The sequence below is a fragment of the Trichechus manatus genome, unplaced genomic scaffold (genome assembly GCF_000243295.1).
Source record: "Trichechus manatus latirostris isolate Lorelei unplaced genomic scaffold, TriManLat1.0 scaffold00005, whole genome shotgun sequence".
NCBI classification, from domain to species: Eukaryota; Metazoa; Chordata; class Mammalia; order Sirenia; family Trichechidae; genus Trichechus; species Trichechus manatus.
The window spans coordinates 481,844-501,111 of record NW_004443941.1 but is presented as its reverse complement, the minus strand read 5'-3'; the positions used below and the strand labels follow the sequence as shown (position 1 = coordinate 501,111).

The following is a 19,268-nucleotide window of genomic DNA, read 5'->3' as shown; positions in this document are numbered from 1 at the left end:
GCATGGGGCCGCTGTGAATCAGGGCCCACCATGCCTATCGCTAACAACAACAAAGTGAGGGTAGAGACGAGTTAGATTTTATACTGTTCATGATGAAAAGACAGTGCTTGGACCAAAACGTTTAAAACCGCTGGAGTAAGACTGTTAGTTAACAATCCCTTTTGTGTAGAAACGTGTTAGCATCTGCATACACTTTTATTTGTAGAAAGAATTCCAATTAAATTCTTGGGGAAAGGGACTAGGATGAGAGTGTGAAGAGGCTTTCACTTTTTACTTTGTACCCTTTTATACAGTTAGCTTTTCAAACAGCACAGATATTATTTTGATATTTTTACGTCAATGGGGATTTACCAGACTAATAAGCATAATGGATCGTTTTTTCCTTCTGAATACTTCTGTTTAAAAAAACTTACATCAATGGAACAGATGAATGCCTATGTAAAGTACAAAGTGAGCAAAGTCCTCAGATTAATCCCTAAGAAAGTCAACACGTAAATGTGAACTCACGTTTTATATTTTTTGGGTTCTTACTTAGATTTTTTAAGAGTATCGGAAATAACAGAATGGGCGGGGGGAGGAATAAATCTATTTTTTGAAACCAAATATTTAACATTTTCATTAAACTGTGTCAATACAATTTTAAGCAAACGCCAACTGGAAGCCCAAGCCCAGGAATTCACAGAAGAAACCATCTTTCAAACAACAAGGACACGGAGGCGATGACCTTCCACTCCAGCTGCACTAATGGTGCTCGTCAGCCAGTGTTATCCCGATTATCGAGTGTTTACCTGGTAAGAGAAAAACCTGTTTCAAAACCTATGAAAATGTTTAAGGCAATCATCCACATTTCCTCCATTAAAAAAAAACAAACTGTTTTATCATCTTGATGATTAGCAAACTAACATTAATAAAATAAACTCCCCCCAAAAACATGCCTCTTTGATCTCAGAGGGAAGCACAGCATTTACAGCCTAAATAAACTCACCACATCATCGATCTTCAGAATGCTCCGGACAGTTTCAGTCGCCAGGGTCAGAGCACTGACTGAAACCAACAGAGGCTGGACAACCAGCTCCTCCAGAATGTTGGAAATTCCACCCTGAAAATCACACATACTGCTTTTAGTGTGTTTGTAGTATCAAACAACTATGTTGTCACCAGTATTCCTCTCAAAACTTTTCCAAACCTAGCTGTCCCTTAGTCTAGTTGCTTTAGAATAATGTATTCTACTAAGCTCTTCCCTACATTTGTAGATTATTTCAACTAAAATTTGGAAAAAGTAATTAACACTGGATTCCTCCAATCCTAACTCCGAAACAAATATCCTGGCAAAATTAGACAGATGATCACAGTAGTTAATAGTTACAATCTTTAATGATTAAATCATTTCAGAGTCCTAATTCTGAACTTGACCAAGTATGGTCTACTACTCTTTTACATCTTTCACATTCCCCACCTCTGCATTCTTAATGCCTAGTCCCCTTTCTCCCCAGGATTACCGCTGACAGCCATAACAGGCAGCCCTGCCTCTACACTTCCTTCTTAAAATACTCTCTTCATCACCTTAGCCTCTTGCCTGAGAATCTTTAGTGGCTCCCAACTACTGGGGGAAAAGCCTCAACACTCAAGGGCCTCCTCGTTCTAGCTTTTACCTTCAAGTCCACTACATCACCAACATATAACCTCTGCTCTAGACAAGCTGAGTAACCTGTTGGTCCCTCTCACCTATAAACTATGCTTCCCCATCTGAAATGTCCTCATCCCCTACCAGCCAAAGTTTCATCTTTATAAAGCTTTCCCTAACCAGAAAACATCCTCCGGGAGTTCTGCAGCGTTCAAAAAATCTTCAGATTGTCATTTTGTTTTTTCCATCGTGTATCGTCTCCTCGATAGATCATTAATTAAAAAGGAGGTGTTATACCGTCTAGTGTGTAAACCCACACAACTACACTACTTGGTGCCACAAAGGCAGCAATGGTTTTAACACGTACACAGCATTTACTGTATGCCAGGCGCTGTTCTAAGAGCTTTCTAATTGTTAACACATTTGATCCTGACAACAACCCTATGAAGGAAATACTAACTTTTTCCAACTGAGAAAACTGAAGCACAGATTACTTAAGCAACTCATTAATAAGTCACACAGCCAGCAAGTGGCAGAATAAGTGAACAAATAATACTCCCACCATTTTCATTCTCCCTCTATGGCACACATTAATTAATCTGCAGATCTCACATTTAAATTCAAGATTACTATACTTTTAATTACCAAGCTTCTCATTCAAAAGATAATCATGAAGGTTTTAACGTGCTTATATTTGTTCATCCACATTTTCTGCCATAATTAAAGATTAACTCATTACCTTTCGGACATTAATGCCTGTAGTTTTTTCTCCTTGAGCATGCCTGTTTCTTAGCTCTGTTACTGTAGAAATGGGATTCAGGCCGGCATTTTCAGCCAGTGTAGAAGGAATGACTTCCATTGCATCTGCAAATGCACGAACACAGTAGGATTCCATACCACTCAGAGTACGTGAATACTCAGTCAACCGCAGGGCCAGCTCTATTTCTGGAGCACCACCACCTGCAATAAGGGCTCTAAAATGTACAAATATACATTTTAGCTTATTTTGTCCAACAGAAAGCTACATTTAATAATTTACTACTTAGAACATAGAAATAGTAAAAATACAAGTTTTTTTTAAAATTAGTTTTGTGAAAATATGCACAGCAAAACATACACCAATTCAACAATTTCTACATATACAATTCAGTTACACTAACTACATTCTTCAAGTTGCGCGACTATTCTTGCTATCTTTTTCCAATTATTTTACCATCATTAACACAGACTCACTGTCTCCTAACCTTCTCATCTAACTTTTCAAGTTGCTGTTGTCAATCTGATCCCAAATAGATTATTCTTTACAAGAGCACAATGCTGAAGGCAGACATTCTTTAGTAACTAAGCTCAACTATTATTTGGTTTAAAGATGACTTTAAGGGTAGATTCTGTTTTAAGACTTAACGATTATTTCAGGGCAGTAATTTCAGGAAGTCGTCCAGCTTCAATGGCTCCAGAGATTTTGATTCCATGAGAATTTGCAATTCTGTTTCACATCCCCCCCTTTATCAGGATTCTGCTATAATCTTTTATGAAAACATCAAAAAATACAGAGTTTTAATGTTCAAGTGTACATAGTCATTAATGACCTCTTCTTTACTAAACAGCGAAGGACACACAGAGCATCGTGGATGGAGCGCTCAGCTTCTTCGATCACCAATTTGTTAGAACCACGGACGACCATCGTAACTGTTTTCCCAGGGCTCGCACAGCCTGTAATCTTTAGCAAACAAACCCCAAGTTAGATATTTAAAGTAAGGGTTTAAAAAAGAAAAAAGAAACAAAAAAACAGGCAAATAAAAGGTTAATTATAATGTGGTTACCTTGAGCAATTTGCCAGATCCATTTAAATTGACCTCCTCGGCGAGCTCGGCAGAACCCAGCATGTCAGCAGTGAATTGGTCAATGTGAGCAACTGGCTTAGTTCCAATTGTCTGGAGAAAACAGTCAAGTGCACAAATTAAAACATTTAATTACTGGACATTTTCACACACAGAAATGTTAAAGTTCATTACCTTACAAATGAATTCAATGTCTTCTCTTTCAATATCTTTAACCACCATAATCTTCATTTTGTTCAGGAAATGTAACGCAAGATCACTAAGAGCATCTCTAAAATACAAAATGATTATGTCAATGCTAGGCTATAGATATATATTTCTGCTATTCAACTGTTTTTAAGTTTTAATTGTTTTCCTGTTGTTTAAATGGCAAATCACACATTGTGAAGAAAAACGCTTTAAATACGAGTTTGCCAAATTTTCAAGCTCAAACTTAACAAGTTTTCCCATGGATATTAAAAAAGTATTCCCCAAAGGCCCTTGCATAACATTAAAGAGATAATTACCACCATTTAAAAAATATTCAATGACCACAATGAAACTTTACTGATACTTCATAAATTTACAATGAAGTAGGATTAACGTAAAACTCCACAATTTTGTAGTTTCCTACAGACGATCTGGAATGATCTTCACAACCCTATCGAACTGGAAAGGTGGACAGTTACTATCCCTGTTGTACAGATAGGCAAACTGAGCTTTGACAACACTTTCCTCCAAGTTACTAGCTATTACATGACTTCAGGACTAGAACCAAGTCTTCCAACTCTTCATCAAAGTCTACGTAAAATAAGTAAAATAAGTATCCACAGTAACCTTCTGGCATAACGTATTAATGGAGTAAATGTGTCTACCTCTTATAAGAAAACATACTGAAGGAAAAAAAGTGACATCAGTTCAAACTCTGGAGAATTCTTCCCATCCTCTCAAAATGAAGTTCTACATCGGAAGAATAGATAAATGCCTTTTACCTAGCTTTTTAAAAACAAGGCATTCCATTTATTTGATAGTTAGGGCCTTGGTCTAGAAAGATTATATACTCCACATTTAAATGAGTACAATAGGAAAACAAAACCCACTCTAGAGGGTTTATCAGAATAAAATGATGCCCCAGGGCAGATTCATTTCTAGATTTTTCATGGATTATCCATCTCAAATACTTCTTTAAAAAACTGCTAGAAGGGTTCCAAAATTAATTATCACTAAAGGATGAACAAAACATATAAGTCCCACACCTTAGAATCGATTTCTGTATAAGAAGGACATTACATCCTGTTTTTTTAATTTGCTTCACTAAATTTAGAATATAGGCTCTCTCTTCTCGCAGCACTCGGTCCATCTGGGCGTAGTCAGAAACTACTATTTGATTATCCATCTGTTTTAAAAAAGAAATTAAAAAAATTGCATTGTAAGAGTTTTGAAGTGTAAAAGACCTTTTAAATGAAAACAAGCCAAAAAACCCCATTGCCATCAAGTCGATTCCAACTCATAGCAACCCTACAGAAGGGAGCAGAACTGCTCCATAGGGTTTCCAAGGCTGTAATCTTTATGGAAGCAGACTGCCACATCTTTCTCCTGTGGAGCAGCTGGTGGGTCTCAACTGCCGACCTCTCGGTTAGCAGCCAAGGGCTTTAACCACTGTGCCACCAGGGCTCCCTAAATGAAAACAGTATGTATAAATTCAACCAAAACCATACTTAACAAGAAACTATATAGACATGCATAAAATGGGGTCTGGAAAACTATATATACACGAAACATAACACTGGAGATCTTTTACTTTAAACTACATTGATTGCTGTCTTATTTTAGTGTTTTTTCAAGTACATTTTTGGTAATCAAAAAAGGTAAAATGATGATCCTATATTCTGAATATGTCAATCTTCTTTATACAAACACATGTATTGCTGAAATGTAAGGGGCATCCTTCTTATTCTGGCTTGTTTATTAAAGCTAGGATGTGAGAGGAGGGGCTAAGGACAAGACCTATAAACAGCATTAACTTCTTTATGGGTTCAAGTGCACTTTTGGGCAACAAGACTGAACAGGAAACCTGTACGCTAGCACAGTGTGAAAGCAGAACAAATCTGAGTGAGGTGACACAGAAAACTACCCCTTTAGAGAAACGTACGTACGACTAACAGACACGGGAATATCTTAAATTCTTCCAAGTATGAATGTTAAATTGGTTTAAAGTTCCATTTCTGGAAATTTAGAGAAGATCTGCATGTTACTGGAGGAGGGGGTAAAGATTTCTGTTCTCAGAAAGCCAGAAAGAATCAGAATTCCTCCGACTAAAGCTTTAGACATCATCTGTTTTTAGTATTTCATACATATCCCGAGTTGTTGTCTGTCTTCATTTGCAAAGGAAGTCAGTGGAGCTCAATTTCCACAAATATCTCACGGAGGCCACAGATTTGTCACGTTGGGAACTCAGCGACTTCTAACCCTCAGTTTCACTAATTCTTGTGAGATCTATGCTTTTTATCATCACTATCAGCATTTTCAATCTTTATTATAATAAACAAACATCTAAGTTTTTAGAAAGCTTAACACATAAACAGGGAACCAATTTCAGTGGGATTCTACTTACATCTGTTTTTGGAGCAGATAAGCAAAACTGAATAAGCCCAATCTTAGCCTTTTCAACTCTGGTTATGCCAGAATTTGCCACCTTCTGGGTGAGAACCAGCCCTTCCACCAACTCACAGTCATCAATTGTCCCACTGGAAAAAAAAAAACAAGGAGGCAGTAGTTAAATGTAAGTGGAAATCTGGGTCTGGAAGATTGCAAACAGATTCAAAAGCACCAGCCCAGTCCAACGTGCTTTGGCCTCACATTCATTAGTGCCCCATTCCCGGACCTCTCTGTACACACTACTGCCCTGCCATCATAAGGAGATACATACAAATGACGACAGCCCCATATTAGTGCAGGTTCTCACGAAAACAAAACCAAAAAGAGGATCCTCTGTGACTTCATCCAGTGTATTTCTCATTTAACCAATTTATTTTTAGCAATCACTTACGTTCACTTTCTAAATTAATTTCTATTAATAAAAGTTATAATTGGAAATGCTTACCCAAGTTTCTTAACTATTTTAATATCTCTAAGATCTACACTATCAGCTGTGGCTGGGTCAATCACTCTCATCACTGCATTTACGCTCATTGGAGAAAGCAAACTTGAATACTGAGAGACAACCTAGAAATATTAATAAAAAAATAAAGTTAGTGTCACAGATATTCAAGGAAGAATTAGAATCACTTGGGGAGTGGCTCACATGAGAAAACATTCCACACAAACTGTCTTTTCCACTCAGGTTTTGAGTCACCAAAGGTGCAAAATACAAATATGTAGGCTTGCTTTTCTTTTATTAATAAGGTAGTTGGGACTGGTTGATTACCAAGTTTTATAGAAAATCCAATAAAACATCCAATTAATTTTATGCAGAGGTTTCTACCGAAAATGAATGTATGATCAGATATCTACGTTCCACGTACATCGTTAATATTGAGGAGCTGGTAAAAAACTAGTCGGTGGCTAACATTACTGAGCACTTATTATATGCTGGGCAGTGGTCTTAGCACTTTACGTACATGAATTATTCCATCTCCAGATGAAGAAATGCAGAGGTAAGTGAGACAGCCAGCGCTGAACCCCCGCAGTCTAGACTCTGTGACCAGTGCTTGTGAGCACTATTCTGTACTGTTTATATTCACTCTGCCACTAACGCCACTAACCTTGCTCTACTTAACATTCAAAGACAATGAACGCACTGATTTAACTCTGATAAAAAGAAAAAGAATTAGGGTGATGCTGGACATGACGGAAAACAAAGTGACATAAGTTTCCAAGAAAAACAAAAGGATATCACTGTTTTAAGTTTGATAACTAAGAACAGCAGCACAGATACTGGCTAAGGGATGGACCGTCGATGGACAGTCCTATCCTGGGTTCAAATCCCAGCTTGAGCTCTTGTTAGTGGGTCTTGGATAAATTATTTAACTTCTCTAGAACTGTTTTCCCATCTGTAAAATGGGAATACTACGACTAATCTGAAACCCTCGAAAGACATAATAAATGTGAAGAACTTACCACAATGCTTGCCACATCAAGTACTCGATAAAACTAGCTATACTGTCAGAGATTCTATGGCAGTCTGTCTGATTTGGAAGACAGAAAGGTTGCTAACAGGCGATTTAAAGCACAGCAATGACCCAGCTTTATCAATCCAACCCCTCTGTTGTTAGCTAGCCTTATGGCACGTTCCATCTTATAAGCTTAAACGACTTCAGTTATACAAAATACTGTAGTTATCTAGTCACTTTTGTGAATTTGTATTTACATTTATCATATAACATCAAGAATCACATCATAAGAGTTACAGTGCTTAATACTCCTTAAACCGTAATTGGACAATGATCTCTGTGCCTGTCTCACCTTTGAATTTAATGAAGTGGTTGCACTATTTAACAAAGTTTCTCTGTCACTCAGCTCCACAGGTCGAGACATATCAGTCAAGATTTCAACACCCTTTTCCAAAGCCTTCTGGAATGACTCCGAAATGATGGTTGGATGGATCCCTAACAGGTGAGAATCTAGTTATTCAATTATAACTTAAACTATATATTTTCTATTCATGAAATTTCAAGAGTCACAAATATTTAACTATTCTTAACTATAAATTCATTAATGGTTCAGCTTTAAAAATAACAGCTTGAATACCCGTAACTGCTAGTTATGGCTAAAAAAAAAAAAAGGTGCCGTCAAATTGATTGTGACTCACAGCTACCCTACAGGACAGAACAGAACTGCCCCACAGCGTTTCCAGGGAGTGGCTAGTGGATTCCAACTGCCGGATCTTTTGGTTAGCAGCGATAGCTAATACAGACCCCATTTATTTCCACTTAATTTGAAACAGATCAATTACACGCTCATGGGACTTCATACTTTTCAAAATGCCATAAATCTACATAAGCAGGAAGCAGGGACTGCTGGAGTCACTACTGTGATTAAGCACTATTTACCAAAATGTGAACCCTATTTTCTCTCAAATCACCTTTCTCACTTAGAGCCGAAGTCTGATACCACCACCACTCATTTTTGAAAAACAAAACATTCAAGCAAAAGTCTATCAAGTTATCATTCAAAAGAAGCCTGACAAATTAGAAGGATAAAAAAACCTCTTCTAAATCACATTGTAAATATAGCAAAATTTACTTTAAAAATTGCTAGTTAAGATTATTTATTGTAAATTAATCTTAAATTTCTTATCACTTAAAAATAATGTGGCTATTCCTAAAGTTTTGTTTTTTATTCAATAATAAAACACATCCCACGTCCTACTCACCTTTCTGCAGGAGCTTGGTACAGGAATCCAGGAGGGAACCAGCCATGATGACCACGGATGTGGTGCCATCTCCTGCTTCTATATCTTGAGCCTTAGACAGCTCCACCAGCTAAGTGACCACAATACGCCAAGTGACGAATGAGAAATGTGCATCCAACAGGATCTAATCCTCTCATCACATCAACAGCCTCATATCAGTGTCACACACAATGTGATGATTACCGACACGTTAAGATTTAATAATTCTCGACTTTTGCTTTATTGTCCACCTTGGGTTTCGTTCAAAATGATGACTGGTGTATTTGTAGCACACCCAACTCTACTTACATACTTTCTCTACAACAGGCCGGTAGCTGGGGTTCAGACTATGGGATGTAAATTCTTTTTCAGCTACTCAAAAGAAAAGTTCCTTGTAGAAAGCAAACACTGTACCACAGGTACACCCTGAAGACTTGGAAGCTTATGAAATGGGGCATCCCAGACAAGGGTAGAGTATTAGTTTGGAGTCCTTTGCCAAGTTTATCTGAACTAACCTTGTGTGAACACTATGTGATTCATTTTGAAAGTGATCTTTACAAAATCAAATGGTGCTTTTTAAAAATAGGAATTTTTTCCTATGGCATTTGTTTTTGCGGATACGGTGACTTCTCACTTGACACCAGAATCATTACCCTTAGTTGAATTGGTAATCGTTTTTTATAAACATCAGTGCAAGTTTAGACACGATTTTGCAAAAAATTCAAACTGCTTCAATCTCTTCTAACACCCCACCAAACTAACAATCTGTACTAAAAAGGTAGCATTTCATGTTTATAGCTCCTCTTTCCCTAACTGTATGGCACACTCCAGGGAACAAGAACGAGGTGGTTCATATTTCATTATTGCCCCACTGAAGAGCACTGCTAAGCAAACAATACATCCTCAAAACATTCTTGTTTAGCATAAAGAAAAAAAAAACTTCACCATGCTTAAAGAATATCATGTGATCACATCGACAGACTTAATCGCTGACCAAATCTTAAACAAGATACTTTTAGAAACCTCCCCTAAGATGACACTCACCATTCTGGCTGCTGGGTGTAACACTTGCATTTGTTTCAGGATGGTGGCACCGTCGTTTGTAATAGTCACATCACCTTTTCCATCTTGAATCTGGAAAGTTTTCTTAAGTTACATTTCGAAAATTTTGGGGTTTTTAATTCAGCATTAATGTGGCATCCAAAGAGCTCTACTAAGTTTTAATACTTCTTAAGTGCTTAATTTCAAAGTCTCATCCTTTACATTAGTATAACTATTTAACAGTCCAACTTTACAAATGGCTCCATTGTAAGGTACTTCATAGGAATCTGCTGTGGCAAACAATGAATGCATACTATAAAGAATCACTATCTTTCCTGGTTTCATGGTAACAATCAGAAACCCAATTTTCTCCCATGGCTCTCCAAAAGGACAACACAGTAACCTGTCTTACAGTCTCCTCGACACAGGGCAGTTTTAGAATTTAGAATACAGACACACCTCAGAGATATTGCAGGTTCAGTTCCAGACCACCGCAATAAAGTGAATATTGCAATAAAATGAATCACGTGAATTTTCTGGTTTCCCAGTGCACATAAATGTTATATTTACACTACACTACCCTCTATGAGGAGCCCTGATGGCACAATGTTTAAAAGCTAAAAAAAGCTCAGCTTTTTTTTTTTTTTACCAAAAGGGCAGCAGTTTGAATCCACTAGCTGCTCCTTGGAAATCCTGAGGCAGTTCTACTCTGTCCTGTAGGGTTGCTGTGAGTTAGAATGGACTCAATGGCAACTGGTTTGGTTGTTTTCTGGTTGTCTATTAAGTGTGCAATAGCATTATGTCTAAACAATATACATACCTTAATTAAAGAACACTTTATTGTTAAAAAATGCTAACCATCATCGAAGCCTTCAGTGAGTTGCAATCTTTTTGCTGGTGGAGGGTCTTGGCTCCACGCTGATGGCTGCTGACTGATCAGGTGGTGGTTGCTGTGGCAATTTCTTAAAATAAGACAACAATGAAGTCTGCTGCCATCAGCTGACTCTTCCTTTCACAAAAGATTTCTCTGTGGCATGCAATGTTTCATAACATTTTACCCACAGTAGAACCTCTTTCAAAACTGGAGTCAATCCTCTCAAACCCTGCCACTGCTTTAACAACCAAGTCTATGTAATATTCTAAATCCTTTGTTGTCATTTCAACAATGTTCACAGCATCTTCACCAGCAGATTCCACCCCAAGAAACCACTTCCTTTGCTCATCTATGAGAAGCAACCTGTCATCTGTTAAGTTTTATCATCAGATTGCAGCAATTCAGTTACATCTTCAGGCTCCACTTTTAATTCTAGTTCTCTTGCTGTTTCTACCACATCTGCAATTACTTCCTCCACTGAAGTAGTGAACCCCTTAAAGTCATCCATGAGGGTTGGCATCAGCTTCTTTCCAGCTACTGTTAATGCTGGTATTTTGACCTCCTCCCACGATTCACGAATGTTCTTAATGGCATCTAGAATGGTGACTCCCTTCCAGAAGGTTTTCCATTTACTTTGCCCAGATTCAGAGGAACCACTATCTATGGCAGCTATAGCCTCCCAAGATGTATTTCTGAAATAAGAAGACTTGAAAGTTGACAGTAGTCCTTGGTCCACTGGCTGCAGAATGGATGTTGTATTAGCAGATATGAAGACAACACTAATCTCTTTGTACATCTCTATCACAACTCTTGGGTGACCAGGTACATCATCACTGAGCAGTAATATTTCGAAAGAAATCTTTTTTTCTGAGTGGTATGCCTCAACAGTGGGCTTACAATATTCAATAAACCAGGGTGTAAACAGATGTGCGTCATCCAGGCTTTGTCATTCCATTTGTAGAGCACAGGCAGAGCGGATTTAGCATAATTCTTAAGGGCCCTAGGATCTTCTGAATGGTAAATGAGCAATGGCTCCAACTTAAAAGTCACCAGCTACATTAGCCCCTAACAAGAGAGTCAGCCTAGCCTCTGAAGCCAGGCATTGACTTCTCTGTAGCTATGAAAGTCCTAGATGGCATCTGATTCCAATATAAGGCTGTTTCCCCTCCACTGAAAATCTGTTGTTTAGTGTAGCCACCTTCACCAGTGATCTTAGCCAGATCTTCTGGATAACCTGCTGTGGCTTTTGTATCAGCACTTGCTGCTTCCCCTTGCACTTTTAGGTTATGGAGATGGCTTCTTCTCAAACCTCGTGAACCAACCTCTTCTAGCTTCAAACTTTTCTTCTGCGGCTTCCTCATCTCTCTCAGCCTTTATAGAACTGAAGAGAGTGAGGGCCTTGCTCTGGATCAGGCTTTGGCTTAAGGAAATGCTGTGGACGGTTTGATCTTCTCTTCAGACCACTAAAACTTTCTCCATTTCAGCAATAAGGCTGTTTCACTTCCTTATCATTTGTGTGTTCACGGGAGTAGCACCTTTCATTTCCTTCAAGAACTTTTCCTTTGCTTTCACAACTTGGCTAACTGCTTGGCAGCTCAAGAGGCCTAACTTTTGGCCTATCTCGGCTTTTGACACGTCTTCTGCACTAAGCTTTATCATTTCTAGCTTTAATTTAAAATGAGAGACGTGCAACTCTTCCTTAGAGGCCACTGCAGGGTTATTCATTGGCCTAATTTCAATAATCTTGTCTTAGGGAATAGGGAGGCTTGAGGAGAGAGAGAGAGATGGGGAACAGCTGGTTGATGGAGCAGTCAAAACATATACCAGAATAACTTTGCTGTCTCATATGGGCGCAGTTCGTGGTGCTCCAAAACAATTACGATAGTAACACCAAAGATCACTGATCACCATAACAAATGTAATAATAATGAAAAAGTCTGAAACATCGTGAAAATTACCAAAACGTGACAGAGACACAAAGTGAGCACGTGCTGTTGGAAAAATGGAGTCGAGAGACTTGCTTGATGCACGGCTGCCACAGACCTTCAATTTGTTAAAAAAAACCCCAAAAAACCGCAGTATCTGCAAAGCGCAATAAAACAAGGTACGCCTGTATCCAGAGGAAATACAAATCTGTGTATCTTCCAATACTCCATACTGCTTTCTTATCTTTCGTTTCAGGTATTAACTAGCACTGAATTTGATGGTATACTACTCACATGTTACTGGAATGCATCTGTTTTATGGGCCAGTCAACCAAGCCAGAAGTAGACCTATGTCAGGTCACAGAGTTGAGATAATAAGGAATGCAGAACTCAAGCCCTGACACCTAGACTTACTGAACTGTCCACCTACCTACACAACAGATATCTGCTTTTCCATATGCACTCTCAATATTTTACAAAGTGTTAAACAAAATATGAATTAGTTATGACTTGCCCACCACAAACTTATCTCTCACTCCTCTAAACTCTTAAGGTACCCAACAGTTTTGACTTTTTAAACTGCACATCTTATCCTTCTATCCAAGACCTTGTAATGCAGACAGTACTGTTCAGTTAAGTACTGAGTAATTCAGCTTTTTACCATTTTATCCATTCCTTTTGGTCCAAGGCTTGTTCTAATGGCATCAGCAACAGCTGTAAACGGAAGAAAAAAAGAGAAAGAAAAATCAAGACTCTTTAGAAAGTATTTCTCTCCTCGATGATCATTTTGTCCTTATTAGGATATGGTGTACAACAGCTCACTATATCCACTAAAGAAAAATGAACTAATATCTACTAGAAACAGAATAATCATTTTACTCCTTTTAAACGTATAATGCCTCACCCTTTTGTTGTTCAAGTCACTATATGTAGTACTTATGCTCTGCCTATGGCAAAACAAAATCTGAGGATTTACCTAATCCTCCTACAGTAGTAAAATGGTACATCTAGTCGTGAGCTGTGATTATGCAATCGCATTATTTTCTCCATTCCTTAAAACAGAACAAGCAGCAACAGGACAGGCTAAATTAACATACTATATAATTCACTTGTTTGTTCACCCTCTGTCTGCTCCAACTAGGACGTAATCTCTGAGGACAAAGACTTTTGTTCTATTCATTAATGTGGTCCCAGCACCTGGCATACAAAGGCCAACAGTAAAAATTTAACATTAACAGTTTCAACAGAGCCAACAGTAGTGGTACAATCCCTAAAAATGCTGTAGAGCAAAACACCCTTTGACAAAAACAACAAACCCCCCAAAAAACCCCTCAAATCATAGCTTTTAGTCTATGTCAGTACATCATCAAGCACCTACTACTCGCTCGTGAGAATATCTGTATTTATTAAAACACTTAAAATTATTTCCCAAGAGAAACTGGAATTGATGAACAGTACCTTTTCTAAATCCAGGACAAATGATTAAACTTCCCTTTTCTCACATACAGTTTCAGTCCACATACATATGGCAGAGACTATGCCCTTACGATGTTTGTAGATTTCACAACTAGCTTAATGCTTTCCCCTATACTGCGTGAATACGTGATATTTTTAAGTGTTTCGTATAATCTCATCAAATATAGTCTACATAATTATTTCATAACTTTGGGCTCCTATTCCTAATTATCCAGTCAATATTACACTTTCAGGTGAGTTTTGTAGATCCACATGACCATGACTCTGTAAGTCACCCAATTCACCTTAAAAACAGTCCTTATCTCTAGCAATGTGAAGACCCGAGAAGGCTACACACTGTCCTTTTGTGTTTGTTTTCCACATCACTGACAAATGGTACTATTATCCTTTTTTCAAAAGCAGTGAAATAAAAAACTGGCTCCCTGATTTAAGCTAAAGACGCACTTGGCAGCAGCCTTTCCAGTTTGTAGGGTTTTGTCTGTCTTGGAAAAACTAGTGCCTCTTTGCACGCTGATCTCTCTTCAATTAACATACAAGGTTAAGTTCTTTGAGAACTACAGCTGGCCTTTCCTTCCTAGTCTTGTTTGCATTCTTGGTGCACTGCTGTTTCAAAGATTACGAAGGTAAATCTCCCATTCTGTTATCTTCCTTGTTAAAAGTCTACAATGATATTATATGGTTCTCTTGGCTCTACAGATGGTCCCCACAATTTATCTTTCAACAGCCTCTTTCTAATCTAACAAATCTAACCTTATGCTCTTTAGACAGATCTATCAAATCTTTATTTCGAGGTATATTCTCTCCTGAACTTTCAAATGACTCCTTAGTCTATCCACCTGGCCAATGTGATAACTCCATCTCATCATGCCCAAATCGGAACTTATCTTCCACCATCCTTCCTCCTGTCACCTGGGCCGATGACCTCAAACACTTCTAAAGCTATATACTTTGTATGTTGTTTTTGTTAGTTGTCCTTGAGTCAATTCCGACTCAATACTGTGTGTGCAGAATAGAAGGGCTCCATAAGGTTTTCAAGGAGCCCTGGGGCAAAGTGGTTACAGCAGGTGGCTGCTAACCAAAAGGTCAGCGGTTTGAATCCACCAGGTACTCGGTGGGAGAAACACATTGCAGTCTGCTTCTGTAAGTAAAGCAATTCTACTTCGTCCTATAAGTTTACTATGAGTCGGAATCAACTCAACAGCAGTAGGTGGGGACCTTTTGGAAGCAGATGGCCTTCAGCTAACTTCCAAGAAGCTTCTGAGAGTGGGTATGAACCGCCAACCTTTCAGTTAATAGTCCAGCACTTAACATTTGCCCCACCCCACGGTTCTTTATATACTTTTAACTCATTTAATCCTCACAGCAACCCTACAACCTGGCTATTACCTCGTTATACTGAAGGACGATCTGAAGCTGGGGCGATTAACCAAACGATTTCCAGGACACTGGAGGCGTTCAAGATCCAGCCCCAACCTACCTTTCTAATCTCACCTCTCATTCCTTCATGCACCTCATTCTCCAACCCAGATGAAAAACTGTTCTCACCACACACCCTGGACAGGATCTCTAAGCCTTTGTTCTCACTTTTCCTTCCTGACTTCATCTCGGCTCGACTTCTCTTAATCCTCACCACTCTAAAAAGCGAACATTTTCCTCCTCAGTTTTACAGTTGAAAAGACCTTGATTCAGAAGTTGGATAATTAAAGACTACAAAGCTACGAAATAATAGAAGCCAAAATTGAAACTCAGGTCCGCAAGTCTCGGTTACCCTACCGCAGTACAGTGGGCCCTGCCCCATTAAAATGTGGGAGAATTTACCCTAATTCTCAATACTTATATCAAGGGAAGCTTATTTAAATGGTATCGTTATAAACAAGAGCTAAAAAATGTGCAAACCACATTCTGCCAGTGGATCCAACAAGCTCTTAAGAGTCCGATCCCAAGGGACCGTTGCACGTAGGCCTCCGCATTTTGGACAAAAACGCTGCCCTAAGGTGATGAATGAAGCACAGCATGAAAAATTATGGACTATAAGACCCACAATGGGACAGGTGTAAAAGCGCTCCATGCTCGGGATCGGGAATTATTAGGGGGAAACAGAAAGAAAGAGCCCTCCTCAGGATTTCCTCTACTGGGAGAATAAGAGGGGATCACTTGAAGGACAGAAAACGGGCCATGTCCGCCCGAAACCAGGGTGAGAACGCAGAGTTCGACTCCGCGGGGCCCGGCCGAGGGTCAGGGCCCGGGGGCAATACCTTTGGCCGCGGAGATGTTGCTGAAGCGGATCTGGGCCGGCTTGTCGCGGTCCTGATAAGCGCCCTTTCCGCGGCCGCCGGCAGTCCCGGCGGGCGCCCCGCTCCGGGGGTCTACGTTCTCCGGCATGGCAACCTTGGCTGGGTCTGTGCAGGGTCGGGAAGGACGGATGGACGCGGATTCCAGCCGTCCGCAGAATAACGGATCGTATCCACGGCAATCACGAACCTTCCAGAAAGCGGCGCCGGCAGGGGAAGGGGGCCTACCTCCCAGCGCGGCGCCGCCGTGACGTAGGAGGCTGCCCGCCGCGCGCCGCGCGAGCTGCTGCAGCTGGGAGCTCCGGGCTTAGGGGGTATTAGTCCTGGGCGCTGGGGACGGGGGTCTCGGGGAGGCGGCCTAGTGCGAGGCAGCGATGACAACCCCGGATTTTAAAGGCGGGTGTTGGGGACACCTACATTTCCCCACCCCACCTTCCTCGGCCTTGAGGTCCCCTCCGTTAACTCGGGCAGCGCCTGGAGGCGAGGTTGAGCACGATGTGGGGCGTAACTGGGTTGGTGTCTGCTGGGCTCTGAGACCTGAGTTTTATTTACTTTAAAAAGGATTCGAAAGAGAGAGGAATTGAGCTGGTCGGATCCTTTTGTTTAAGTGTTGGGCTTGGTTGTCTCATATTGTTTGATACTGAGTGGTAGTTAGAGGCTTAAACACACTGGTTAAATAGAGAATCTTAAGTCATGGAGCTGTTGACTGCTTGCGCAAATCTGCTGCCTGTCTAGTAGAGCCACCTCGTTTTACACTACTTTCTTTTACGTAATATAGCCGCTGGCTGTTAGGGATCATAAGCATCATAATAACGAACAGTTATTTAGTACAGTTACGTACTAGGCACAATTCTAAGCCCTTTACACGTTTTATCTCATTTAATCCTCACAACCTGTGAAATAGGTGCCTTTATCTCTAGCATATGAGGGAACTAAAGCACAGAAAGGGAATTGAAACTCAAGGTAAACCAGTAAGTAGCTGAAAGCAGTATTTCAATCCAGAGTTAGGACTTAAGAGGCACTATAAGTGAATAAGGAAGTTTATGCAGGGGAGGTTCGTTCAATATTCGTTTACAAATAATTGTTGAGTGCCCATAAAGTACCTTGATGTCTGCGGTAGGTTTGTTCAAAGTACTTAATGCTGTGATCATGAGCTGCTTTTACGCTGCTTTCAGGATAGAAGCACTGGAGAATAAAATGGCGACTTTGAATTATGGTGTTGTTGAAGAATATTGAGACCTGGGGTTCCTGGCCAATGCACTTTATACGCAGCCACTACCTGTCTGGCAGTGGAGGCTTGCACGTTGCTATGATGATGAACAGCATTCGGCTTTTAGCGGAGCTTCCAGACTAAGATGGACTAGGCCATCTACTGGAAATCAGCCAATGAAAACCTTATGGATCACAATCACCTATTTCCCCAGTCGGACATGCAAATGGCACATCACCAGGCAGCATTTCGTTCTGTTGTGCCTGGGGTCACCATGGGCCAATTCAATGGCTGCCAGCGATAACAAGTAGTAACAACCCTTAGGTTCGTTTTATTTCAATCATTTGTTTATATATCGTTTTCCCTTACCAGAATGTAAGATTTTAGGGCAGTGACTCTCCAACTCATTTTTGTATCCCTGGAGCGTAGGTAAATGACTGGCACAAAGATCTCAACTAATATCTCAAAAGTGGCTGGTTGGGTGGAGAGTGAATAGTAATAAAGGTAGAATTGGAAAAAATCGGAGCAGAGTTAGGGAGCAGAGGGAGCTTTTTGCAAAACTTTGCAAAAATTTTGGGGACTGTCTTTGCATACTATTTCGGTTCACGTTTTTTTTATTTGAACTTTTTCTCAAAAGTGGAAAACCTCATAAAAAATGGAACTTAGGATGGAAATATGTCTGGCCCCAATGAAAAGGAAACCCGTTTACGAGGAGAGCGGGTTTGGTGCACGTAGCTTGCCTCTGAGTCACGGCTTCTGTCTTTGTCTTTTTGTTGTGTAGCCTGAGGCAATTTTCTTACTAGGCCTGTGCCCAGGTTTGGTATCTACAAAACAGGTTGTGTTTCGAGATTTAATAAAATAAAGCTTTGTACTTTGATCCTTTTGTTTGAAAGGCATTCTAAAAATGTGGCTGCTACCAACCCCATTTAACAGTTTCATTGGCAATAGCGGCCCCTGGTGGCACAGGCATGAATTTCTTTTATTGGTCACCCTGGTGTTTTAGAACTTGCTGTCAGACAGTCAGTGATATATTTAGGTATTACATACATTTGGATGAGAGTTAAATAATGATAGCGATGCATTTTTCCTTGCTTCTAAAAGAATAATCTTTGGGAGATTAAATAGAAATAACTGAGGAGTACTGAGAGAGTTTTACTTGGATCCACCATCAACGCCCATGGAAGCAGCAGTCAAGAAATCTAAACGACGTATTGCATTGGGCAAATCAACTGCAAAAGACCTCTTTAAAGGGTTGAAAAGCACAGATGTCACTCTGAGGACTAATGTGCGTCTGACCCAAGCCATGATATTTTCTTTTTTTTAATTTTTTTATTGTACTTTAGATGAAGGTTTACAGAACAAATAGTTTTTCATTAAACAGTCAATACACATACTGTTTTATGACATTGGTTAACAACCCCACGACATGTCAACGCTCTCCCTTCTCGACCTTGAGGACCTTTATTTTGGTGAAAATATACATAGCCAAAGTTACACCATTTCAAAAGTTTCTACAAGTACAATTTAGTGACATCGATTACGTTCTTCCAGTTGTGCTGCTATTCTCACCGTCCTTTTCCAAATTATTCCATCACCGTTATCTTCAACTCACTGT

General features: G+C 39.7%; 1 protein-coding gene across 1 annotated transcript; it reads right to left on the bottom strand.

The window, feature by feature from the left end:
- Positions 1-531: 531 nt before the first annotated feature.
- On the bottom strand, positions 532-16,661 carry CCT4 (chaperonin containing TCP1 subunit 4). Its single transcript, XM_004369431.2, has 14 exons — positions 16,408-16,661; positions 13,338-13,390; positions 9,881-9,970; positions 8,819-8,927; positions 7,909-8,051; positions 6,548-6,669; positions 6,059-6,191; positions 4,701-4,840; positions 3,640-3,736; positions 3,448-3,558; positions 3,214-3,344; positions 2,364-2,598; positions 986-1,099; positions 532-788 (listed from the first exon to the last, which is right to left on the bottom strand). The coding sequence occupies exons 1-14, from the start codon at positions 16,532-16,534 to the stop codon at positions 774-776; spliced, it is 1,620 nt and encodes a 539-aa protein (XP_004369488.1). The 5' UTR covers positions 16,535-16,661; the 3' UTR covers positions 532-773.
- Positions 16,662-19,268: the final 2,607 nt, after the last annotated feature.